Source organism: Camellia sinensis, chromosome 8 (assembly GCF_055761805.1).
Source record: "Camellia sinensis isolate YWXY chromosome 8, ASM5576180v1, whole genome shotgun sequence".
NCBI classification, from domain to species: domain Eukaryota; kingdom Viridiplantae; phylum Streptophyta; class Magnoliopsida; order Ericales; family Theaceae; genus Camellia; species Camellia sinensis.
In genome coordinates this window covers 24,561,794-24,589,421 of record NC_138968.1, presented here as the reverse complement: position 1 = coordinate 24,589,421, position 27,628 = coordinate 24,561,794, and the positions used below count along the sequence as shown (strand labels likewise).

General features: G+C 43.6%; 1 protein-coding gene across 13 annotated transcripts in view; it reads right to left on the bottom strand.

The window, feature by feature from the left end:
• LOC114268547 (uncharacterized) overlaps positions 1 to 27,628 on the bottom strand; it is a 32,708-nt gene extending 5,080 nt beyond the window's left edge. For 3 of the 13 annotated variants that reach the window (XM_082882282.1, XM_082882283.1, XM_082882284.1), the window contains exons 1-2: positions 23,996 to 27,217; positions 23,598 to 23,666 (exon numbers count right to left, since the gene is read on the bottom strand). In XM_082882282.1, coding sequence (XP_082738408.1) covers positions 24,332 to 24,982 — 651 coding nt within the window. In that variant the 5' untranslated portion in view covers positions 24,983 to 27,217 and the 3' untranslated portion in view covers positions 23,598 to 23,666; positions 23,996 to 24,331. The other 10 variants (XM_082882281.1, XM_082882277.1, XM_082882276.1 and 7 more) reach the window with 10 other exon arrangements.

The window sequence follows — 27,628 nt, the reverse complement described above, 5'->3', positions numbered from 1 at the left end:
GCTGTGCGGCGCTATTTTTTCTTATTTTTTTTTAAAATTTCTGTGCATGTCAACAAGGCGTTTTTAGTCTTTTTGCCCTCTGTATATGCTGACTGTTGGACTAAATAATTGATTAGTGAATAGTATTAACTTTTTTGTTTTTTTAGTAATTTTTGACTTTTTGTCTATTTTAGATGATCCCAAACAAGCACTAAATGAAAACCTTGAAATCGGAACTTTTGTGGCACACAATGAAGCAAAAAATAAAATCATTAAAGCTTTGTTTGTTTCGACATAAAATATTTTACACAAAAAAATATTTTTCTTGCAAATTGATTTTACACAAAAAAAAAATGTTTTGTTTTTGTTTTTCAGTATTTGGTTGACACTTGAAACAAAAACATTTTATTGCCTAAAAGATAAATTTTGATTCAATAAAGTGTCATTTATGACTTGTTAAGTGAGCTAAAATATTTATTTGAAAATGTTAAATGTGTTGAAAAAATAGTGATTGAGAGTCAACTGTGTAAAAATTGAGTTATGAAATTTTTAAAGGTAAGTTATTTTTTAGAAAATGATGCAAAAAATATTTTCCTTAAAAAATGTTTTACTTACTTTTTGTTCAACCAAACAAAAAAAAAATGTTTTTAACAATATTTTTGACAAAAATATTTTACGTCAAAACAAACGGAGCCTAAACAAAAAAACTCAATATAACAAATTGATGATACTGATTGCTCCAGATGGAAGGGGTCAGATTGATCCACGCTTCCCAAAACGTTGCCCGAGTGTTAAGCCAGCAGAGAGACCTGCACAAGAGTTCAACAGGGAATGGGGAGTCCCCCAGCGAACCCTCCAATGATCAAGTTAGAGAAGAGAGGGTGATGAAATGTAGAGATAGGATGGAGATAGAGAACTTAACCTTTTCTTTGTCTTAGAAGCCTGCTTATATCTTTTGCTCATCATTTCCTTGTCCACTTCGAGCTGCCATGTTGGCCGAAAGTCTATGTTCTAACTTGCCTTGTTCATAGTGAGGTTGTTCTGTTCCAACATGAAGGGTTATCGTAATAAATGCTACAGGGAAACTCATTAATAGTTGATGTGTGGTGCAATAACTCTGCAGGATCTTTGTCTGCTACTATGGCTAGTTTTTCACTTACAATTCCTATACAATCTATATATAGAAGTAGGTGTAGTGGAGGTGATAGTGGGTTAGGTGAAGTGGAGTGTGTGGTGAAGTGGAGGTAGGTGAAGTGGAGTGTGTAGTGGAGTAGGTGAAGGTAAAGATGGGAAATTCTAACAGCCCCCCGCAAACTCAAGGAGGAGAGAAACTAACCAACTTGAGTTTGGAGAGAGTAACAAAACAAGAAAATACATAAAAATAAAAAAGGATAGGAGACACTGTATGGTCGTGTCAGACCGTTGGTGAAGACACTGTATGGGGTGTCATAACGTTGTAGAGGACACTGTATGGTGGTGTCAGACCGATGTAGAAGACAGTGTATGGGGTCATGTCGGACCGTTGTAGAAGACAGTTTATGGGGTCATGTCGGACCGTTGTAGAAGACAGTTTATGGGGTCATGTCGTTGTAACAGTTTACGGAGTCTTGTTGGACCCTTGTAGAAACTAACCGGAATCTATGTCGGGACAGTTTACAGAGTCTTGTCGGACCCTTAAAGGAGCTAACCGGAATCAATGAACCGGAATCAATGTCGGGACAGTTTACAGAGTCTTGTCGGACCCTTGTAGAAACTAACCGGAATCTATGTCGGGACAGTTTACAGAGTCTTGTCGGACCCTTAAAGGAGCTAACCGGAATCAATGTCGGGACAGTTTACAGAGTCTTGTCGGACCCTTGTAGAAACTAACCGGAATCTATGTCGGGACAGTTTACAGAGTCTTGTCGGACCCATAAAGGAGCTAACCGGAATCAATGTCGGGCGGCAAGAGGCGCGCGATACGCGTGGCTGCCTCGGCTATTTAACCAAGACGAAGGCTGAGGCTGAGGCATACCATTCTGAAACCTCTGAAACCAACCCTTCGCTGAAAAAACTCTGCCTCTGCGGAGAGAGAAACTGTGGAACACTTTGTTGCCATTCTGTCACCAACCCTTCCGAACATTACCAGTCTGAAATTGCTATTTCGCTGAAACACTTAGCAACCCAAAAACATGGCCTCTTCTTCCCGTCCAGCTACCCAGAACCTGCTCACGCTCTTTCCAGAACTGAACGAGCCCACAAGAGAAATAACTGGTGCGGTGGCCAGTGAACCTCAACCAAACACCTCTGGTTTTGCTCCATTGAACTTTCCGATGCGGTCGGTGGAGCAAAAAATGGCGGTGCAAACTGATATTGAGGCTAATCAGTATACTCTGAAGTCATGCGTGGAAACCATGACGGCGGTCACAAATTTGTCGAACCGGCTGCAGAGTAGGACAAATGAGGTGCAGCATTTAAATTCCCAGCTGGCTCTGCTCCAACGCATGTATAAGGATGCGCGAGCAGAGATCAATGTGCTAAAGGCAGAAAATAAGGAACTGAAGCGGAAGGCCACCGTGATGTTCCGATTTGGAGGGCCGCCATATGCTGCAGTGGAGGAGCAGGGAGTAGTGATCATGCCCAGTGGAGTGGGAAATATGGAGACAACACCGGCAAGGGCTGCCCAGGACGGAGGCAAGAAGAAGAGACCTGCAGCAGAGTAGAGAAGCAAAATCCCGCCTGTGGATGTGGTTGTTTGGTTGTGTGATATAGTTGTTTTTTTTTTTTTTTTTTTTTTTTTTTTTTGTGTAAAATGGTGATCGGGGTGAGCCCCGACATGAATAAAAGGAAATGAGGTTGGTGTGCAGTTCGTCTTCTTTTTTTTTTTTTTTTTTTTTTTCTTTTTTTTTTTTTTGCAAAGAAAGAAAGAAAAATAAATAAAAATAATAAATTGGGAATCAAAACGGAGGAGAGAGGGGATATGGCATAGTATAATATGGTAGAATATAGGATAATGGTGTGGTGGGAACGTGGTGGTGTGTGAAGAATAAAAAATAAAAGGGGTCGCTTTATGCAGGTGCGTGTCGGCTAGTGGAGGTGAATATGAAAAGAAAAAGAAAGGAAAAGAGAGGGTGTAAAGGGCGAGAGAGAGAAAAGAGTTGAAAGTGCATTGGTGAGTAGGATCACGTGGGTTAGTGCAGAGATGTCCTGTTCTGAAGAGACAATGGGTTGTGGAGGCTTCTGGCTTCCATGTCTCTGCAATGGGCCTCGAGGGAGGACCTTGTTCTTGCTTTGATTTCTGCGTTTCCGATCTTTGGAAGACCCAAAACACGCAAGAAAACAACCCATTATTTTAGGTTCTCTGTTCTTGCTCTCTCAGATAAAAGTTCTGTTCTAGGCCGAGGACGATTTGCGGCGGATTAAAGAGTCATCATGCTGAGAGAGAGAGATGTGCGTTTGAGCTCGCTAGAGAGAGTAAAGGCTGCCCAATCTTTCACAGACGGTTTAGAGAAGGACAGAGAAGACACACACAGGGCTCTCTTCCCTCTCTCAGCACTAGTCTCTCTCTCGTTTCGGGAGTAGATGGTGAAGGCGATGTAGCCCCCCCGTGGGTCGGCGCTGGTGCTGCCGTCGGCGGTGCCGGAGGACTCACTGCTAACGGCGACGGCGACGGAGATGTTGGCTGCTTGCGCGGAGCTGGGGCCGGAACCTGAGCAGGTGGAGCAGCAAGCGGTGCAGGTGGAGGAACAGCCGGTGGTGGAGTGGCTGGTGGAGGAGTCGTAAGTGAACCTCGGAAGCGACTGGAAGATCGTCTGTTTGAGGCCGTTGTTGGGGGCGGCGGCGGAGCCAGGCGCATCGGGCCACGGCAATGAAGCCGACGACGCAGAGGTATGGAGGTTTTGCTCTGGCGAGGTATGTGTAAAAAAAATCTTAGCGGACTAGATTGAGGTCCGGCGGGCGGCCAAGGCGAGGTTGCCGCCCGCCGGTGACGCGAAAAAAAATACGAAACTCTTAACCTTGCTCTGATACCATGTTAAATAAAATGATGTATATTATTGATTAATTGATCTATTACAAGATTTATTAATTACAATTCCTATACAATCTATATATAGAAGTAGGTGTAGTGGAGGTGATAGTGGGTTAGGTGAAGTGGAGTGTGTGGTGAAGTGGAGGTAGGTGAAGTGGAGTGTGTAGTGGAGTAGGTGAAGGTAAAGATGGGAAATTCTAACAGATGTCATTGGTGCTTGGTGTAACGTTGGGTTCCCAGAATGTTGGGCTTTAATATTTGAATCATGGATTGGGCCTTAAGTGGTGGGCCATATCCTTTATGGGCTTACCCATGTCAGTAGTCCCCCATTTCCAAGTGTAACTTCAGTCCAATAAAGGGAATAAGGAAGAAAACGGGGGTTGTGAGAGGTCGATGGAGAGAAGACCGACTGGGAGGTGGGCCGACCGAGAGGGGTGACCGAGTAGAGGGCCGATCGTGAGAAGGGCCGACCGCGAAGGGTGACCGAGTGGAGGGATCGACTGTGAGGAGAGCCGACCACGAAGGGTGGCCAAGTGAACGGACCAACCGTGAGGAGGGCCAACCGCGAAGGGTGGCCGAGTGGACGGACCAACCGTGAGGAGGGCTGACCGCGAAGGGTGGTCGAGTGGACGGACCAACCGTGAGGAGGGCCGACCGTGAAGGGTGACCGAGTGGATGAACCGATTGTGAGGAGGGCCGACCGCGAAGGGTGACCGAGTGAGAGAGGGAAGTGGCGGGATGCGGGGCTCGAGGAGCGGCGAGGCACGTGGTGAAGTGAAGTGGAATAGACAGGGAAGGGGAAGAGAGTAGTGGATCGTGGTCGTACACGTGACATGGTCCTTTAATGGGGGAGGTGACGCGTTAGCAAGAAGTGAAGAGACAGGGTGATTTAGGGTAGTGGAAAGGCAGGGGCGGGAGTTTTTCGAAATTTTTCAAACTGGCAAAATTGAATCTTGACCCTTAGAATATAGGCAAGCCGTGGGCATTTGGGGTATTCGCTTTACTTACTTTATCGCAAAAAACCAACATACCCCTGAAGTGAACTCATTTGTTTCATGTGATACGTCTCCGCGACACTTTGTGAATTTCCTTGGGCCAGCGTCCGAAGCTATACATAGACACGTAGGAGGAATGGCGTGAGATGAGGTGCCAACTATGAGACTAGACCCTTTGGGGGAAGACGACACAGTAGAGTTGGCGAAACAGTATCGGGCGAAGCGGAGGGAGGAGAGGGAAGCCGCACAAGGGGTGCGGGCTCACACAACTATGATGATCGCGGCCGTTAGGCCGATTAGCCAAGTGGAGCCGAATCATTGGCACACAAAGGTAGATAGATCTACATTTACAGCGGAGAAGTTGGAGGAGGTACGGAGGAAGTACCAGATTCCTGAAGAAATAGAGTTGAGGCTGCCCACATCGAAGGAGAGGGCGTCGGATGTACGAGCGGGAGAGTTCACCTTATACGAGGAAGCACTGCGGGGAGGTCTAAGGTTGTCGCTCCCCCAAATTGTGGTGGACTTAACAAGTTGGAGGTGGCGCCAGGGCAGTTGATGCCGAACGCTTGGAAGTTACTAATGGCCTGCACGAGCGTCTGGCCGCAGGCTACCGGAGGGACGGCAATGACGGTGGAGGAGTTCTTCTCTTGCTACAAGGCTTCCGGTTGCAGGAGACGTGGCTGACTCTGCAGGCAGTGGCGGGCTGAGGTCTGGTGGCGGGCCTGCCATCTTCGGTGAAGGGGTGGCGACCGAGATGGTTCTTCGTGTCAACGAACAGAGGGGCAGGAGTTCGCACAACATGGAAAGTCCCCACAAAATCGGTGGAGCCAAAGCTAGGCGTGGAGGCCGAAGACGGAGTGAAGAAGGTGAAGGAGTGGAGGGAAAAGAAGGGGGTGAAGTGGGATGAGCTAATCCTTCCTTTAACCCTATTTGCCTTGATATTGGGACCGCAGCCGATGGAGGCGGATCCAGTGAGGGAAGAGTTGGAGGCGCAGAGGAAGACGGAGGAGGCGGAAAAAAGGAGAGTGTTCGCCAAGGCGGACAATTATAAGGAGGCAAAGTTAGAGCTGGCCCCAAAACTGGTGATGAGGGAGCGGGTCCGGCCGCGCCCCAAGCCGTTGGGGGACAAAAACCAGACTGACTTTGCCCCGTTGCCACCACCTGTGGACCCGCTGAAGGAGAGGGGCAAACAAGAGGTGGAAGCAGTACTAAAGAAAACGAAGAGAAAGAGAGTGGCAGTTGAGGGCAGTAAGGACGCCCTTGTTGGAAAGTTGAAGGAGAGGAGGGCGGAGGAGGCTCCAGAAAAGGAGAAGTTGGAGGAGGGGAAGGTGAAGGAGGGCACAAAAAAGCGACCGCCCAAGTGGCTAAGGAAGACTTGGGCCTAAGTGCTCCTATGGTGCCAACGGTGGCACCTGCACTAGCAGTAACCTCAAGTCCCAGCGAGGGGAAGGTGGGGATCAGCAAGTCAGCGACGAGTGCTGCGCTGGCAACCGCCTTGTACCACGCGCGCGCGCTGGCAGGTCGTTCGGCAGAGGGAGAGGAAGCCAGGGTCGCAGCTGACCGCCTAGTTGGAGTAGTGAAAGATGCGGCGGTGCGCTCGATGGCGCGTTTAACCGAGGTCGATCTCCTGAGAGGGTTTTACTCAGCCCAAATGGAGGTAACGACACTGGCGACTGCCTTGATGAATAAGGCGGCGCGCGCTAGGGTGGAAGTAGAGCCGCTAAGGACCCAATTGGAGGGGGCAAAATCGCAGCTCCAGGATCTAAGGGTGTAGACAGCGGTGAAGGAAGGCCGCTAAGAGTGCGTGCGCCAAGGGGTTGGAGTATGTGCAGAAGGCGAAAAGCATGGAGGTGTTGGCGCTGGTGCAGAGCTATTTGACGGAACGAGCTAGTGCCGAGCTCCTCGCAACTAAGTCAGAGCTGGAAGCAGAGCATCGCAAGGCGATATCGCTTGAGTTTGAGTTGGCGGGCGAGAAGAGGAAACTAGCAGAAGTCCAGCAAGCCTACACCATCGCCAACGAGAGGTGGGAGGAGGCCATGACTAATAACGAAGAGCTCCGTGACTAGGCGATCAAGGACAAAGAAACGGCAGACGGTCAGATCGCTGAGTTGGAGAAGGCCCTGGCAGAGGAAAGGGCTGAATTGGCGTCTGAGAGAGCAGCGTACCCTGACCTATGCAAGGCGGCGGTGGAGCAATTCAAGAAGTCCGCCGAATTCCAGATAGCCATTGATGCCGCAGTCGCCAGGAGCTTGGTGAGAGAGGGGGATAGAGGGGCTGGGCCGTTGGGAGCGGCCGCTGGGAGTAGGAGTGAAGAGGAAGTGATCCAGAGCTTTTAGCGGTCGGACTTCTACAAACATGAAATGGCTGAGTTTTGGGACAGCGACTGGATGACCTTCAAGCATAAAGCGCAAGAGTTGTTCCTAGATGTGGACTTCAGCCGCGTGAAGGTAGGAGAAGACGACGTTGCCCAGACCCCCCTGGACAAGGGGGTTGTGGAGAAAGATCCGGTCTCTAGTGAGGAAGAGTGATCTATGTAAAAATTTTGTGTTTATGTGTTTTGCTTGTTTCGTTGTTGGTTTGTGTTTTTTTTTTTTTACATGTAATTTTGTGCAATTCCTGCAGCGAAGTGTATGAAATCGTACGTGTGCAAATAAAACAATGAATTTTTTAGTATTGTTGTTGTCGCTATGTCTTGTGAGTTGTAAATTTGGAAATAATGAAAATGGCAGAGCAGAATTCAATGAAAAATGGGTGTGAAATTAAGACTTGTGTGTGAATAATGAAAGTTGTTAGTAGATTGTGATGTAGAAAGTTTAAAAATGGGCAGCCAGCGTAGCTTGTGAGAAAACCATAATGCAAAAATTGTTAAAAATAGACATACATGAAAATATTAAAGAAGTTAAAAATGAAAGACTGGCTTGGACAACTATGGACCTGGATTTTAACTAAATTGAAAGTGTAAAATTAAAAATGTAAAAAATGTTAAAAAATGTTGTAGTATGGGCCTGGATTTTGACTAAGTATGGCCACCACGCTATAACATTAAATTACGAAAATAGACTGGCCGAGTTCTTTATTCAAGTTCTAACTAAGACTGGGCAGGCCCTTCATCTGGTTAAACTCTTCATGCTCAGTCTGGCCAACCGCCACTCAATCTGGCTGAGCCCTTCATGCTCAGTTTGGCTGAGGCTTTAACTAACTCAGTCTGGATGAGGCTTTAACTAACTCAGTCTGGCTAAGGTCTTCGTGCTCAATCTGGCTGAGGCTTTAATTAACTCAGTCTGGCTGAGGCTTTAACTAACTCAGTCTGGTTGAGCTCTTCGTGCTCAGTCTGGCTGAGGCTTTAATTAACTCAGTCTGGCTGAGCTCTTCGTACATTGATTAACAAGTCGTTATTCAAGTACAGTGTAGATAATGGATACATAAGTCATTGTAGCCTATTTATCACAAGTTTACACCACATATAAAAAGGACAAAAACGAACAAGCGTGTAGATCGTTAAAAGAACATACAACAATTGACCAATACAAAAGTAGGGGGCGCTATTTTACTGGAAATAACGCTTCAAGTGCTCGGCGTTCCGTGGATGGGGGAGGTCTCTGCCTTTCACGTCTTGGAGTCGATGGGTGCCTGGGCGAGGTTTGGCTTTAACGACGTAAGGCCCTTCCCATTTGGCGGCTAGCTTGCCCTCGGCAGGATTTTTTGTGGCGAGAGTCGCCTCGCGCAAGATTAGGTTCCCAACTGCGAACTCCCTCGGTCGAACTTTGCGGTTGTAGTGTGTTCTCTTTTTTTGTTGATATAAGGCCCGTCTGACAACAGCTGTCTCTCGGAGCTCTTCAATCAGGTCTAAGTCAGCCCGACACGAGTCTTCGGTTAGTTCAGGATCTAGGTGGAGAACCCTTGGGGTTGGCAAGCCGATTTCCACTGGGATGACCACCTCAGCGCCGTATGTTAAGCGAAAGGAAAGGAGGTCTCCCCAGTAGGGGTTTGGGCGATAGTGCGATAAGCTCAGAGTACATTTGGCAGTTTCTCAGCCCAGAGGCCCTTGGTGGCTTCCAACTTAGTTTTGATGATCTTCAAGAGAGCGATTGGTGACCTTGACTTGCCCGTTGGCTTGGGGATGGCCTGGGGAGGAGAAGCACGGCTGAATATGGAGCTCTGCACAAAATTTCCTAAACTTGGCATTGTCGAATTGCTTGCTGTTGTCTGAGACGATGGCTTGGGGGATTCCAAATCGACATATGATTGACTGCCAGATAAATCTGGTTGTGTTCCGTTCGGTGATTGTGGCGAGGAGTTCTGCTTCCACCCATTTGGTGAAACAATCAATAGCGACCACAGCGAACTTGGTTTGGCACCTACTAGTGGGCAATAGACCAACTAAGTCAATGCCCCCCTTGGCGAATGGGTAGGGACTGCTGAGTGTAATTAGTTCTGTCGGCGGAGCATGGGGGATGTTGGTAAAGTGCTATCATTTATTGCACTTAAGCACGAACTCAGTGGCATCTTGGTTAAGAGTAGGCCAGAAATAGCCAGTGTGGAGTATTTTATGGGCCAGCGATCTGGCACCCGAATGTTTACCACATACCCTCATGGACTTCCCTCATCATATAGGTCGCTTGGGAAGGACTGAGGCACCTGAGGTATGGGTGTGAAAATCCGCGTTTATATAGGAGGCCGTTGATGAGGATGTAATTGGACGACCGGGCTCTGACTTTGGCGGCCTGCTGTTTGTCATCTGGTAACTCCCCACTTGTCAAAAATAGAAAGATGTCCGCCGCCCATGGGATAGGTTCATTTTGGAGGAAGTGGACCTCCAGCTGGGTTGGCGAAGTAGCTGGGTGGGCCAGGTATTCAAGGCGAACTCCATGGCTGAGGTCGGACTGGTCAACCGAGGCTAATTGGGCCATCTCATCTGCCTTGGAGTTTTCTGACCGAGGGATGTGTTTGATATGGAAAGTGTTGAAAAGGCGAAGAAAGGGGAGTGCAATATCCCTATAGGCTCGCATTGTGTCATCCTTGACGTCGAATTCCCCCGTGATTTGTCCGACGATCAGTTGGGAATCACTGAACACTCGGATATGGCTCATACCAATGTCTCTGGCTAAGCGAATACCTGCTATCAGGGCCTCATACGCGGCCTCATTATTGCTTGCGTCAAACAGGAAGCGGAGAGCACACTTGGAAGTAACCACCCTCGGGGGCGGTGAGGATTAGATCAGCCCCACTGCCTTCTTTGCATGATGATCCATTGACATTGAGGGTCCAAGAGAGGGGATCTTCTGCCTCAGTGTTGAATTGCCTGGGCAGGGGGGCCTTGGCTGGAGTGGGATTAGTGAATTCCAGGATAAAATCGGCGACAGCCAATTCTTTGATCACTGTTCGCGGTCGGTAGGAGATTTCAAATTAGCTGAGCTCGACTAACCATTGCATAAGTCTGCCGGACAACTCTAGTTGCTGCATTATCTTCTTCAAAGGTTGGTCAGTGAGGACCACTATAGAGTGAGCTTGGAAGTAAGGTCGGAGTCGTCTTAAGGCTATGACCAAAGCCAAGGCCATTTTTTTCAGCAATGGGTAGTTCTGTTCTGCTCCCCTGAGAGCCCGGCTAATGTAATAAACTAGACGCTGTACTGAGCCGTCCTCCCTGATGAGGGCTGCACTGACTGCGGTGCTCGATATGGCTAAGTAGAGAAAAAGGCGCTCACTCGTGAGCACCTGAGAAAGTAGGAGGGGTTGGCCATGCACTGCTTCAATTGTTGGAAGGCCTTTTCGGATTCGATCGTCCACTAAAAAGCCTGCTGAAGGACTTTAAAAAAGGGAAGGCGCTTGTCCGTTGCGCGGGAAATAAAACGGTTGAGGACGGCAACTCTGCCAGTAAGCCTTTGAACCTTTTTAACCGTTCTGGGTGACTGCATTTCTATCAGGGCCTTGATCTTTTCGGGGTTGGCCTCGATACCCCGCTGACTGACCATGAAACCCAAGAACTTCCCAGATCCAACGCCGAAAACGCATTACTCCGGATTGAGCTTCATTTGATACTTACGTAAGGTTTCGAAAGTCTCTTGCAGGTCTGCCAAATGATCAGAAGAGAGTTTGCTCTTGACAAGCATGTTATCGACGTAGACTTCCATGTTCCGACCTATCTGATGGTGAAAAACGGCATTAACCAACCGTTGGTAAGTGGTTTCGGCATTTTTCAACCCAAAAGGCTTAACACGATAGTGGTAAGTTCCTCTGTCCGTGATGAAGGAGATGTGTTCCTGGTCAACCGGGTGCATCAGGATTTGATTGTAGCTAGAGAAGGCGTCCATGAAACTGAGCATCTGGTGTCCGGCCGTGGCGTCGATAAGCAGATCTATGCCGGAGAGGGGATAGCTATCTTTGGGGCAGACCTGGGTAAGCCCGATTAAGGTCGGAGTAGTCGACGCAGAGTCGCCATTTACCGTTGTTCTTACAGACCAGGACCACATTTGACAGCCATCTGGGGTAGTCTACGTTCTGGACAAACCGTGCCTCCAGTAGTTTATCTATCTCGGAAGCAATAAGAGCATTGCGCTCTGGGTGAAAGATACGCTACTTCTAGCGAAAGGGGCGGAAATGGGGCTCGATGCTGAGACGATGAGTGATGAAGGAGGGATCGATACCCGGCATATCGGAATAGATCCAGGCAAACACATCATTGTGCTCAATTAGAAGGGTTGTAAGGTCGGCCTTGGCTTGGAGGGATAGTTGGCTACCGATTTTGGCTGTTTTTGTTGGCTTGGTAGGGTCGATGGGGACTTCAACAAGTTCTTCTACTGGTTCCCCTCTAACTAACTCATCTTCATCTCTGGCGTCGAGTCCTTTGATGATCAGTCTCCTTCAGCTTGACCTCTTTGAGTGAAGCGACGTAACATTCTCTAGCCACAGTCTACTCCCCCCTCACGGTGCCGACTCCGAGGTCAGTAAGGAATTTCATGGCCAGATGGTACATGGAAGTGACCGCTTGAAAAGCGGTGCGGCCGAGGATGATGTTATAAGCAGAGGGACAGTCGACGACGAGGAAAGTGAGCAACTTAGTGGTCTGCCGTGGGTATTCTCCAATGGTGATGGGAAGATCGATGGAGCCTATAGAGGTCACCCGATCTCCAGTGAAATTGACCAGTGGGGTTTGGAGAAAGGAAAAACTTTCTTCCCCGACCTTGAGCTGGCGATAGGCGTTTAGGAAGATGATGTCTAAAGAGCCACCATTGTCGACAAGCACTCGTCTGACTTTGTAATTGGACAGGGGAGCAGAGATGACGAGGGGGTCGTCATGAGGGTAACGGATGCCTATGCAATCGGCCTCCGTAAAGGTGATGGGCTCCATTCACTGCTTGGGGTGTTTGAAGGGGCGGTCCAATGTCGCGACCTCTTTATCGGCGCCCTGCCAAATTTTTCTGAGTTCTGCTTGTTGGGCCGAATGGGATGGTCCACTACATGCCAACCCGCCGGCAATAACTCTGATCTCTCCAACCGGGGAGGCAGGGTTGCCTTGTGCTCGGGGTTGCTATGGGGGTCGATCATTGCCTTGGTTAGGTTGGGCGGGTCGTCGAGGAGGGGTGTGTTGGTGGTTGTTTCTGGTAGGTTCGGTCCTTGGCTGTTGGTGAGGCCAGGCCGCCGTGAACCGGCTGAGACGTCCCTGGCGTATCAAGCTCTCGACTTGGTCTTTAAGGTTAACACACTCCTCGGTATTGTGGCCGTGGTCCTGATGGAAACGGCAGTACTTGGACTGGTCTCGCCGATTAGAAGGAGACTGCGATGGTTGTGGCCATTTTAAGAGATAATCTCGTTGGATCTGGTTCAAGACTTGTTCCATAGGAGAATTGAGGGGAGTGTACCGTTCAAACTGGCCGGGTGGTCGGGCAGGTGCCGACCAGTCGGCTCGGGAAGGTCGGTCAGTATACTGAGGTGTTTACTGTGTGTACTGGGTGGTTCTGGTTTCAGAGTCCTTTCTCTTCTCTCTAGGGGTAGGGTTTTTGGTTGTGGGGTCTTGTCGGGCGGCTAGGGAATCTTCGGTGTTCATGTATTTTTGGGCTTTAGAGAGGAGGGTTGCCATAGAGGTTGGAGGGTTTTTGGAGAGGGAGAAAAGAAAATCGGATGATCGTAGACCGGCCATGAAAGTCGTGAGAATGACCTTGTCATTGTTTTCCGCCACCTGCAAAGCTTCAGTGTTGAAGCGGGTGACGAAGCTGCGCAGCGACTCTCCCTCCGTCTGACGGATGTTAAGGAGTTGGGTTGCCGGACGCCGCTGGCGCTGGGCACCAATGAAATGGTTGAGAAAAGAGTCACTTAGGTGCTAAAAAGTAGAGACAGAGTCCGTCGGCAGCTGACTAAACCACAGTCGAGCCAACCCCTTAAGCGTTACGGGGAAAGCCCGACACATGATCTCATCAGGGAATGCATGGAGGATCATGAGGGTCCTGTAAGTCTCCAAGTGATCGACTGGGTCCGTTGTACCGTCGAAAGAGTCGATCGAGGGCATTTTGAACTTAGGAGGTAGTGGTTTGTCCTTGATAGAGGCAGTGAATGGTGAGTTGGCTGTGGTAGAGGGTTTATTTTGTATGTTCTACATGACTCCTTGAAGTTGGAGTTTCATGGCTCGGAATTCTACATCCGAAAGAGAAGCGTTGTCACCACCGGAATGCAATGGAGGCTGGACGCTACTGGCCTCTCCGTCGGGAGCGGGGGCTTGGGCCGATGGATTTGGGGCCCGAGATGGCAGGTTCATATCTTGGGGAAGGGGTCGCAGGCCCTCTAAGTTGGATGGGTGGGATTGTTGGATGGGATGGCTCGAGGCTCGCTCTCGGTTGGGTGGGATATCTTGAGGTGGTGGAGGAGACATAGGAAGGTCTTTTTGAAGCAAAGCATTGATCAGGGCTTGATTTTGTTCGGCTAAGCGGTTAATGCTGTTGGTGAGTTCTGTGAAATAGGGCGGTGGGTTGTTTGGGTTAGGAGGGTCAGTTGGGGGGTCGGCAACGTCGTGTTGAGAAGCCATGGATCTAGTTGTGACCATCTACCTTGGTGGGTGGCAAGTAGGGATTACCGGGAATGGGTCTCCGGCGACAATGAGCACAATTGTCGCACGGAGCGAAAAGATTCCCACAGACGGCACCAACTAATGATATCGATTGCTCCAGATGGAAGGGGTCGGATTGATCTACGCTTCCTAAACCGTTGCCCGAGTGTCGAGCCCATAGAGAGACCTGCACAAGAGTCCAACGGAAAACGGGGAGTCCCCTAGCTAACCCTCCGACTATCAAGTTAGAGAAGAGAGGGTGATGGAATGTAGAGATAGGATGGAGATAAAGAACTTAACATTTTATTTGTCTTAGAAGCCTACTTATATCCTTTGCTCATCATTTCCTTATCCACTCCGAGCTATCATGTTGGCCGAAAGTCTATGTTCTAACTTGCCTTGTTCATGGCAGTGTTTTTAAAGGCTCAAGGCACACTAAGGCGCCGAAGGCCTCTTGGAGCCTAGGTGCAAGGTGAGGCGCGGGCTTTATTGAAGTAAGGCTCACAGTATTAGTAGAAAATAGAAAAATTAATATAGACTAATCATTCATAGTAGTAAGACAATTTTTAAAAAAATAAAAAGTAATCAAGATTCAAGACAAAATGTAGAATAATTCTCAAAGCCATGAAAGTGCATATTACATAACATTCCAATTTTCAAAGATCAAATAATTCACATTCAATAAAATAAAAACATGTAAAATTTGATGTATAGAGAAATAGAGAGAATGAATTATGTATTATTGATTGATATAATGTTCTATTTATTACAATGATTCATGATTCCTATATATAGAAGAGGGTGAGTGTGTAGTAGGTAAGAAGTAGGTGAAGTGGAGGTGGTAGTGGTGTAGTGGGTTAGGTTTAGTGGAGTAGGTGAGGTGGTAGTGGTGTAGTGGGTTAGGTTTAGTGGAGTAGGTTTAAGTGGGTGAAGTAGGTGATAAATTTTAACAGCCCCCCGCAAACTCAAGGGGGATAGGAACTAGCCAACTTGAGTTTGGAGAGAGTTACAAAACAAGAAAATACATAAAAATAAAAGAGGATAGGTGACACTGTATGGTCGTGTCAGACCATTGGTGAAGACACTGGATGGTGGTGTCATAACGTTGTAGAGGACACTGTATGGTGGTGTCAGACCGCTGTAGAAGACAGTTTATGGGGTCATGTCGGACCGTTGTAGCAGACAATGTGGTGACAGTTGTTGTGACAGTTTACGGAGTCTTGCTGGACCCTTGTAGAAACTAACCGGAATCAATGTCGGGACAGTTTACAGAGTCTTGTCGGACCCTTGTAGAAACTAACCGGAATCAATGTCGGGACAGTTTACAGAGTCTTGTCGGACCCTTGTAGAAACTAACCGGAATCTATGTCGGGACAGTTTACAGAGTCTTGTCAGACCCTTGTAGAAACTAACCGGAATCTATGTCGGGACAGTTTACAGAGTCTTGTCGGACCCATAAAGGAGCTAACCGGAATTAATGTCGGGACAGTTTATAGGGTCATGTCGGACCCTTGTAGAAACTAACCGGAATCTATGTCGGGACAGTTTACAGAGTCTTGTCGGACCCATAAAGGAGCTAACCGGAATCAATGTCGGGACAGTTTACAAAGTCTTGTCGGACCCATAAAGGAGCTAACCGGAATCAATGTCGGGACAGTTTACAGAGTCTTGTCGGACCCTTAAAAAGTCGCACCCTCAAAAGGTGTGCCCAATCTTTCAAAAAGGCGTGCCATCAAAAGGCGTGCCCAATCCATAAAAAGGCGTGCCATCAAAAGGCGTGCCCAATCCATAAAAAGACGTGCCATCAAAAGGTGCGCCAGACACGCGGCGATGCACGTGATCGACAGTGCGCGTGTCGACCTCTTCGTCATGTGCTATATAAATGAAGGCGGAGGCTGAGAGAACATGTGGAAATCAAACCAGTCTGAAACCTCTGAAAAAACTCTTCGTGGGCTGAGAGAGATACACTGGTAACATTCTGTAAACACTCTGTAACCAACCCATCTCTGAAACACTCAGCAACCATAACATGGCCTCTTCTTCCCGTCCAGCTACCCAGAACATGGCCTCCTCTTCCCGTGGTCTGCTTACGCTCTTTCCAGAACTGAACGAGTCCACAAGAGAAATAACTGGTGCGGTGGCCAGTGAACCCCAACTAAACACTTCTGGGTTTGCTCCTTTGAACTTTCCGATGCGGTCGGTGGAGCAAAAAATGGCGGTGCAAACTGATATTGAGGCCAATCAGTATACTCTGAAGTCATGTGTGGAAACCATGACTGCGGTTACAAATTTGTCGAACCGGCTGCAGAGTAGGGCAAATGAGGTGCAGCAGTTAAACTCCCAGCTGGCTCTGCTCCAACGCATGTATAAGGATGCGCGAGCAGAGATAAGTGTGCTAAAGGCGGAAAATAAGGAGCTGAAGCGGAAGGCCACCGTGATGTTCCGATTTGGAGGTCCGCCATATGCTGCAGTAGAGGAGTATGGTGGAGTGATCGTGCCCAGTGGAGTGGGAAACACGGAGGCAACACCGTCAAGGGCCGCCCAGGACGGAGGCAAGAAGAAAAGACCGGCGGCAGAGTAGAGAAGAAAAATCCCACCTGTGAATGTGGGTGTTTGTTTGTTTGTTTGTTTGTTTGTTTGTTTGTTTTTTTTTTTTTTTTTTTTTTTTTTTTTTTTTTTTTTGTATGTGGAAACATGGTGATCGGGGTGAGCCCTGACATGAATAAAATGAGTTTGGTGTGCAGATCTTCCTGCGTCTTTTTTTGTTTTTGTTTTTGTTTTTTTTTTTTTTGTTTTGTTTTGTTTTTTTTTTTTTTAAAATAAAAGAAAATTGAAGAGAAGTGTGTGAATGTGAAAGTAATAAAAAATTAAAAAAGAAATGGGAGATTTAAAGTTGTGGGCGGGTGTGTTGGTTGCTTTTCAAAAGATGGAGTAAAAAAGTTGAGTGGGGAACATGAGTGTGTGGAAAGAATGAAAAAGAAAAAGGATGGGTTGGATTTGTACAAAATAATAATAAAATAAATGAGTGGAGAAGGTTGGAAAAGGGAAGAGAAAAAGAAAGAAAGGCAAAGTATTGGTTTGTTTTGGATTCCAAGTAACAATGGAGAGAAACACTCTGGTGAGGAAGCCTCACACATCCACTGCGTGCTCACGGCTTTGAAGAGACCCACTTTCCAGAACTTCGACCACTGCAAGCACTCCACCTTCTTCAGATGTCAATGCTGTTCTGCCCTCATCAAAACCCACTAAAGATTCCATAAGTGTGGAAGGTCCAGCCAGTACATCTCCACTTGTAGATACCATTACAGGGTCAACGACTAAAGCTCTAACTGGGAACTGCTTGAGACAGTGATGAAGAACCTTGACTATGCCAATGGAAGGAAGCATGCCTGTTTTCACAATATCAACATTCATGTCAAACAGCACGGACTTTAATTGCTCTGCAACAAAATCCTCGGGCACAATGTTCACACCCTGAACTCCAATGGTGTTCTGAGCAGTGACAGCTGTGATCACAGTGGAACAGTACACTCCACGGGCTGCACAAGCCTTGAGAGGGTTATGATTTGTATAGGGAAATGAAATCCGGCGGGCGGTCAAGGCAAGGTTGCCGCCCGCCGGAAGGCGAAGAACACCAAGAGCTTAACCTATAGCTCTGATACCATGTAAAATTTGATGTATAGAGAAATAGAGAGAATGAATTATGTATTATTGATTGATATAATGTTCTATTTATTACAATGATTCATGATTCCTATATATAGAAGAGGGTGAGTGTGTAGTAGGTAAGAAGTAGGTGAAGTGGAGGTGGTAGTGGTGTAGTGGGTTAGGTTTAGTGGAGTAGGTGAGGTGGTAGTGGTGTAGTGGGTTAGGTTTAGTGGAGTAGGTTTAAGTGGGTGAAGTAGGTGATAAATTTTAACAAAACATAAACACTAAACATCCAAAACATAAATATCCAACAAATATTAATATATGTCTTAGCACTTAAAAACATCAATATCAAAAGAAAGGGTAGGTTAGGTCGGTGTCAATCAATCATCATCCTCAACATCAATGGCAAGCAAACTATCATCTTCTTCTCCATCAGTTGATTTGTATCCCTCAACATCTTCCTCCTCTGTGTCATCTGAGCCCGTTTCCTCATCATCTATTAATTGAAGTGGAGTCAATGTTGATGATTTAGATATCCTCGGTTGTGCCTTTGAGCGTGAACTTGTTGCTCTACTTGCATGGCTACTTTCTTCTACTCCAGAAGCTCTAGCAACAGTGGCCCACGTCAAGCCATCATCATCATCAAACACAGACTCATTATCTTCATCTGATTCTCCATCCATCCTCCCAAGCAACCACTCATTGCTTTCATCAATATTTTGCAAAGATATGGGATCAAGAGTGTCGCGCATGTCATACCTAAATCTCAATGTTCTATTGTATTTGACATACACTAAATCATTGAGACGTTGTTGTTCCAATCTATTTCTTTTCTTGCTATGAAGCTGCAAGTATTAAAAAGATATTAAATTCTATATAATGAGAATAAAAAATATTTGAATTGAACAAAAAATTAGTTAGAATGTTAAATACTCACATGTTCGAATACACTCCAATTTCGTTCACAACCCGATGAACTACATGTTAGGCTAAGGACTTTTATGGCAAAAGTTTGCAAGTTTGGAGTATAAGAACCATATGATGCCCACCAATCAGCTGCGATAATCCACTAGTTAGAAATAATTGTTACCAAGTATTAAGTTTTACTAAAAGTATTACTGAAAATAAACTCTATGAGTCTATAATATATTACCTGGTGCTCTTGTATTTCTTTGCCTAATCGCAACAACCTTGCCAAAAAGACTCTCAGCCTTCATATAAATACTCATCTCATTAGTGATCAAATCTTGAACAGTGACATCCGGGACCAACCTTTGCATGCATTCATAAAACCCATTCATCACTTCATGATCTCTTTGCACCTCTAACGCTTTTGGGTAAAAGAATTCTGGGTTAAGAAATGCGCAGCTGCATGTAAAGGTCGATGCAATTGGACATCCCATCTTTTGTCAATGATTTCGAAGATTTCATTATACTTCTCTTCTTTATGATCAAATGAACTTGCAATGCATTCTTTTGCCCTATCCATTACCTCATAAATGTATTGCATGGGAGGTTTCTTCTCGGTATCAACCAATCTAAGCACTTTGACGAGAGGACCCGAGACCTTAAGGGCAAGCACAACAGTATTCCAAAATGAAGGCATCAACAAAGTTTGTGCCATTCTTTTACCTTGTGGCTCCTTTGCCCATTTGCTTGAGGTCCAGTCTTTGGAGGTGACCATCTTTCTCAAATTATTTTTTTGTTGATGCATCCTAGACAAAGTCAAAAAAGCGGTTGCAAATCTAGTTTTTGCAGGCTTGATCAAATTCTTCAAATTTGTATAGCGCCTCATCATGTGTAGCAACGTAGGCCGATTGTAAATGTAGCCATGTACTGCAATACCCCTTTCAAATGTCTTTTTCATTCTAGGTATCTTGAAAATGTCTTCTAACATCAAGTCCAAACAGTGAGCAGCACATGGTGTCCAATATAAGTGTTCATACTTAACTTCCAAAAACCTCCCTATAATGTAACAATAATGAAGAATTATTATTTTCAAGTTTTTAAATTTTAAATGCAAAACAAACTATGAGTAAACAATTTTGATGTAAGGAATGAGGAAATATTCTTACCCGCCAACACATTAGTTGCAACGCTATCAGTGATAACTTGCACCACATTCTCTTTTCCAACTTTCTCCACAAACTTGTCTAGTAATTCAAATAGCTTTTGCCCATCCTTTGAATAGCTAGAAGCATCAACCGACTCAACAAACATGGTTCCTCTTAGACAATTAACTAAAAAGTTAATCAATGTCCTTCCTCTCTTATCAGTCCAACCATCAGCCATTATGGAACACCCGTATTTTGCACAATCCTCTTTATGATACTTCATCAAATTTTCAGTATGTTTCACTTCTTTTTTGAGTTGGGTAACCCGCACTTCACAGTAAGTCGGTGGCTTCATACCAGGACCAAGGTTGTTAAGATCGAGATCTTACATAGGATCGTTTTGAGGGTCTGGAGGATCGGATCGTAGGATCGGATCGAGGATCGTAAGATCCTACTAAAACGATGAAAAAATGCAATAATTCTTATATGTCTAACTAATACTGTCAAAATACATATACAATGACCCAAAAAAACTTGAGAATGTAGCTCAAATGGTAGAGCTCTCATACTTATGAGCAGATCGAGGTTCAAATCCTCGCATTCTCACTTGGGCACTAACAACAATCAATTCAAACATACATTTTGCACATTTTTTTAAACAAAGAAAACATAATAAAGGAATGTGGCAATTCAAGTTGTCATTCAAACATTTTCCTCAAATCTTAACAAAAGAACATACTAAAAGAAAATAGCAATTCAACTTCAAGTTAACACTTGCACAACATTGATATCCTTAACAAAACAAACTAAAATAAGAGAAGAATAAATAAACAAGAGACTAAAATAAGTCATCATCTTCATCGCCGAAATCATCATTGCCACAATCAACAACATTGTCGATCTCATTGTCTCCCTCATCTTCATCATCACCCACAATGTCACCCAACTCCTCAATGTCATCATCACCAATAGTAGCATCATCAAAGTCATGATCAAAATCCCTTGGAGGATTCATGTTGTCATCCATATCATCATCATCACTTCATGAATTTCATCGACATTTTCTCCAATATGGTCACAGCCTAAGTTGGAGTAAAAAAAAAAAAAAATCCAAATTAAATCCAAATTGCAACTTCTAATTAAAACTAAAAGATGTATCATGTACCTAGACTTACATGCTTGTTCCAAATCCCTTGCAAGAGCATCTGCCTCCTCATCTTCTGAATGACATCCATGTCGAGCATTCCTATCAAGCACATGCAACCAATTTCCTTCTCTTGGAAGAGTTGGATTCTCTCTCTGTTATCCACTCATCGTCTGATGGAACATCATCCAAACATAATGGATTCATGATTGATTGTCTATTCTTGTGCCTTTGTCTCAGTTTCAAATTGTACATGACAAAGACCAAGTCATTCATTCTCTTTTGGTGTAAACGATTCCTCCGCTTTGAGTGTACCATCTCAAAAGCACTCCAATTGCGCTCACACCCCGATGAACTACATGTTAGACTTAATACCCTGATTGCAAACCTCTTCAACTCAGGACATTCATCACCAAAAGAGTCCCACTAATCCCCTACATCGAAATTTTAATTAAGTAGTTCAAAATTTAAAGTTCTTCAAAACAAATAATCATAACATAAGATTGATACAACTTACAAATCAACTTAAGTTAGGGTAAAAATAAATAACCCGGAGATTTCTTTTTTCTAGTCAAGATTGCATTTTGTATACCAAAGAGTCCTCTTGCATTCTTGAATGCATCAATTTGCAAATCTATCTTCACCCTCTCATTAGTGTCAGGGACCATTTTTTCAAGACATTTGTACAACCCAATTTTAATCTCTGCATCAGCTTAAAAATTGGGACTATAATGAAGCTGAGGGTTCAAGAAGTATGCTGCAGCATGCAATGGGTGATGGAGTTGGGTTTCCCATCTTCTATCAATGATGGCCCATATAGGATCATAGCTGACACAATTTAATAAATATCATTAATGAATAAATAAAAAGTTTAGGGAAATAGTATTGAAGAGTAAATAAATAGCCAACACTAAATAAAAAGTTTACCATCTTAGGACATTATTGAAATTCTTTTGAATTTCCTCTTTCGCACGATCCATTGCTTCATAAATGAATCCCATTGCCGGATGCTCATCCGAATCCACCAACCTAAGTACCTTAATGAGAGGTACTGCAGCCTTCAAGCAAGTAGAAACACCCTTCCAAAAATATCGATTGTCCAAAACAATATTTTCAATTTTTTTCCCCTTCTCAAACTTCGCAAATCTACTATTCCTCCACTTGTTTGATGTAAATAGAGAGAACAATGCACCTTTTGGCTCATGAAGACATCTCAATGTCAAGTAAGAGGTAGCAAACCGAGTTACCGCAGGCCTTATAAGTTCAATGTCTTTTGTAAACTCCTTCATCCAATGAATAAGATTGATTCTTGAATAAATGAATAAATGTATGCCACAATCTTTTTTTCTTTACCAATTGTAACACGATGAACTTGTATTTCCTTCTCAAAATCTTTTAACATCAAATCTATGCAATGGGCGGCACAAGGAGTCCAAAACAAGCCCTTTCTCTTATCCATTAACATTTGTCCCGCCAATTTATAATTAGAAGCATTGTCAGTTACAACTTGCACAACATTTTCTTCTCCAACCTTCTCAACAACCTCATCTACCATCTCAAAAACCTTTTCACCCGTTTTTGAAATGTCGGATGTATCTAGTGATGACAAGAAAATAGTTCCATTAGGGCTATTCACAAGAAAATTACATATGGATCTTCTCTTTCTATCTGACCATCCATCCGACATAATTGTACATCCGATCTTCTTCCATTGTTCCTTAAACTCATCAACCAATTGTAGTGTCTCATGCACTTCTTTTTTTTAAAAATGTCACCCTAATTTCATGGTAAGATGGTGGCACAAGCCCTTTTCCATAATCCCCAATCTTCTTAACCATGAGTGGAAATATAGGGTTGTTGACACAATTAAAAGGAATAGCACTAGTGTAAAAAAAACGAGCTATGGTTTGACAAACATCATCTCTCTCTTCTTTCTTAAACATTTGATTGAGAGTTTTTTGATTTTGACGTCCAGATTTCTTCATCACAAATTTATCCATGGCACCCACCCGTTTTTGTTTGTTTTGATGATGACATGATAAAAGTTCCACCTCCTCTTTAGAATCATCACCAACATCAAACATCTTTCTCTTTTTATTTTGAGACTCTAATGTTTGAGTTCTTAAAAGACTCATGAACTTTCCTCTAACATCTTCTGGGACTTGAGGACATGGCTCAACATTTTGATGAGTACAAGCTAAATGATGTTTTAATCTATATATACCTCCCGATCGAGTCACATTACAATACTTGCATTGTACCTTTTTGGTTGCAGCATCTATTTCAATTCCATGTTCCTAACCAGGATCCGTTCGGTTACCCGTAACATTTTTCCTCTTCCTCCCTCTTCCAGAACCAGAGGCAGACATTGTTAACTCAATTCACAAACCTACAATCATATATTGAGTATCACTGAATCAATTGACTACAATTTACAATTTGATAGTTGTGAAATATCAGAGAGAAAAAAGTCAAGTTACAGTCAAAAATAAATTGATTACAATAGTAATACCATGATGCCCTACAAAGGCCTCATTGAAATTATAGATAAGGATAAATTAGAATTTAGAAGTTAATTTACAAATTACAAATGAAAGACTACATAATCATAAGCAACTTTAGCTTATGTTAATAAAAAGACAGAGCAAACATTGAATCAATTGTTACCAACATGAACACTAGGTAATCTAAAGTCATGTTACAAATTACAAATTAATTGAGAACAAACCTGTATGAAATGAAGCTGCACTTTTCCTTGGTGGTACACTGGTATCTGCGCAGTTTTCCTTGGTGGTATCTGCAAAAATAAATTACAAGTTAAAAATTAATTTAATTAGGTTGACAGGAAAATGGAAAAATGGAAGAAGGGAAAAAATGGAAGAAGTGGAAAAGGGGGAAAAACAAAAGGGGAATGAAAGACAGAAAAATGGAAAAAGAGGGGAAAAAAAAGCAGTAGTAGAGGAAAAAGAAGATGGAGGAGAAGAAGAAAAGGAGTCGAAGAAGACGAATAGAGGAGAAGAAGGAGTCGAACAGTGGAGAAGAGAAGGAGTCGAAGCATAGAGAAGAAGAGAAGAATGAGTCAAACAGAGAAGAAGAAGAAGAGAAGACGAAGAAGACGAAACATACCTGGAGCTGGAATCTGGACTGGATGGAGGCTGGATGGAGGCCGGATGGAGGCTGCTCAGCTCTCGTGACCAACTTTCCCCCAATATTTTGCCCTAATCTTATGTCGTGGGTCTTTAGAAAAGAGATTAGGTGCATCAAACCTGTAATAAAAATATCAGAAAAAGGCCAAAAGTAGGATCGTATAGGATCGCGATCCAAATACGATCCTACGATCCCATGACCGATCCTAACGATCCTGTTCTGATCCTGAGCAAAATACGATTCATCATGCAATCTAGATCGATTCTCCAAAAGTGGATCGTAGGATCATACGATCCTACGATCCGGATCGCGATTTTAACAACCTTGACCAGGACCATATTGGCCAATGGCTTCAATCATTGGTCCAAAACTCTCATAATTTACTGCATTGAAAGGGATACCAGCATCATACATCCACCTTGCAAATCTTTGCAGTATCCGAGCTCTCATTTCTTTTTTGTAAGGGTCATTTGCATCAATTTTTGTTTGTTTCCCTTTTGCTTGGTCTCTTCGTTTTTTCACCACTGATTCAGGATTGGGTGTGAAGTAAACATCCATAGGCCATTTTCTCTTTGGCATTTTTGATTTGGATTTGGATTTGGATTTGGATGAACCTTGGCTACTACTTGTCAACTTGCGGTGTTGATTGACATTGATCTCAACAACATCATCATCTTCATCTTCATCTTCCATGTCCATGTCATCAAAATCAGGCAACATGTTCATTTCTTCTTTTTGTGTCTTTTTTTTGCACATGAACTCTCTAATCTCTTCTCTTACATGAGAAGGACACTTCGGGCAAGCAGTAACATTCCTATAACCTCCCGCAAGGTGTTGTTTCACCCGATAAACACCTCCATTTGATACTTTACCACAAAAATTGCACTCAAACTTGTTTAAATTATTCTCCTCCACCAAATGGGCATATTGCCACACCGGATCTTTTCTATTACTTTCCGATGTCATTTTCTACTTAGTACTTACTACACAACACAAAAAATAAATAACAGAAAAACAATTTCAGTATAATGAATGTAATGTATGTTATGTGATGAATTAATTAATGTATGTAATGTATGAATCAATTTTCTATTTTTTTAATTAATGATGAATTAATTAATTAATGTACATTACATGCATTCCTATGTCACATTATTTTTTCAAGAAAAACTTTGACCAACTTATTAATTCATCACATTAATAAATTGATTAACTTATGAATCAATTTATCAATTAATTAATCAATCAATTTTCTATTTTTTTAATCACAACACATTAATCACAACACAATAAATTGATTAATTGATAAATTGATTAATCTTTACTAATCAATTAAGTTCTTATTAATCACATTAATCACAACACATACAACACATTAAATTCTTATTAATCACAACACATAAATCTTTTCTAATTAATTAATCAATTTTCTATTTTTTTAATTAACTTATGAATTAATTAATGTTATGATTCAATGTATGTAATGTAATGAATGTATGAAATTAACTTATGAATCAATTTTCTATTTTTTTAATTAATGATCAATTAATTAATTTCAGTATAATGATGAATCAATTTCAATATAATCATAATGAATGTAATGTAATGTATCTATTTTTTTTATTTATGTATGTATGAATTAATTTATTTATTTATGTAATAATCATAATGAATGTAATAATCATTAATGAAAAAAAAAATAAAGAAAAAGAAAGTCGAAAGAAGAAGAAAAAATTAATAATTGAAAAGAAGAAGAAAAGGAATGGACTGAACTGAAGGAAAAAAATAGACTCAAATAATTGAAAAAAAAAAAGAAAAGGAAAAAAAAAGGAAAAGAGAGGACTGAACTGAAAGTCGAAGGAAAAAAAAGAAAAGGAAAAAAATATATATATATGAAAGTCCAACGACCAGTGTCAAAGACGAAGAAGAAGGAAAAGGGGAGAGAGAGTCGAACCTGCGAAGCCGAAGTCGATCCAGTGTCGCAGTCGAAGTCCAGCTCTTCTGTCGCAGTCGTAGTCGCAGACCAAGTCCAGCTCCAGCAGCTCGATGTCGATTGCGAGGCGAAAAAGGGAGAGACGACTTCGATTAGGGTTAATCTGAGTCCTATTTGGCTCATATGGTACATGAGTTCTGATCCTCTGTGATTACGAGCCATTCGAAAGGTTCATCTGAGTCGCATCTGAGTCGTTAGATCAAATCTACAGATTAAACACTCAGTCGCGCCTAGGCGAGGGCCTTGCGCCTCACTCGCCTTGCTAAAGTCGCGGCTAAGGCGCTCACCTGGCTCAAGCCGCCTCGCCTGGTACCTGTACAGGCGCAGATGATGCGCCTCGACTCGCCTTGTGCCTAGGCGCGACTTTGACAACACTGGTTCATGGTGAGGCTGTTCTGTTCCGACGTGAAGGGTTATTGCAATAAATGCTGCAGAGAAACTTATTAATGGCTGATGTGTGGTGCAATAACTCTGTAGGATCTTTTTCTGCTAATGTGGCTAGTTCTTCACTTGCCAATTGTTTAGATGTCATTGGTGCTTGGTGTAACGTTGGGTTCCTAGAATATTGGGCTTTAGTATTTGAATCATGAATTGGGCCTTAAATGGTGGGTCATATCCTTTATGGACTTACCCATGTCACATATCATTGCCAGCAGTCTCAAGTCTCCTTTTGTCCTAAGGCAAAAAAACTGTGAAGCAAAAATCTCTTAATACAACGTAATAAATGGATTATGGGGCAGAGCAATCCAAGGCAGAAGGGAGGATAAAAAAATACAGCATTAGCCCTTTGTTTGGCCACTCAACAAGCAGACAATATTAAAACAAGGTGAGTCGTCGCAATGTTGCCACAGGAATTATATGAATTTTTTATTAATCAATGTATTATGTTTGAAGAGAGAGTAACCAAAAAAGCACCCAATTCAAAACTACTTCCTAAACTGAAAAATAAAATTGACAGCAGGATTTACAGACAAAAAACATATATAGAAAGGACCACTCAAATGTTGATGAAAATATTCAAGTTCAAGTTCAATTTCCAAATGCATTTTCTACGATTTGATTGCTCATCTCAAAGGTTCCAAATTTGGCAAACTACAATTAAAATGTCGGATCATAATCACCAAATTTTATGCTAAAATAACAAAAGAAACAGAAAAATAGTTGAAGACGAAAAATAAATATGCATTTAATCGCACACGTCGGTCACAATTTACCTCCGGAGCTTCCTCTGCTTGTTGTCATTGCGAGATTTTCCATAAGCAGGTATAAGTATTCACAAAGTCTCCGATTTCGGGAACAACTTAGAGAGAGAGAGAGCATTATCGATCGGAAGCGTCTCGATTTCGAGAGAGAATCTCAGAGCAGAGGCTTCGTCGAAGCAAAGAAGGCCTTCGAAGATGGGGAATTGGAAGGAGGGAGGTGAGGCAGACGAATTCTAGGGTTTCTAGGGCTTGGATTGAGGCGCCGGCGTTCGCATTGTCACCAAGTGTTCCATCTTCGCTTGGCTGCCTGCGAGGGATAGCGAAGGAAACTCGATGAAATTTAAAAAATGGCGCTCTCCATTCATTTATATATTGGAAAATTTGTACTTTGTCCCATATTTTTTTATTTTTAATCTT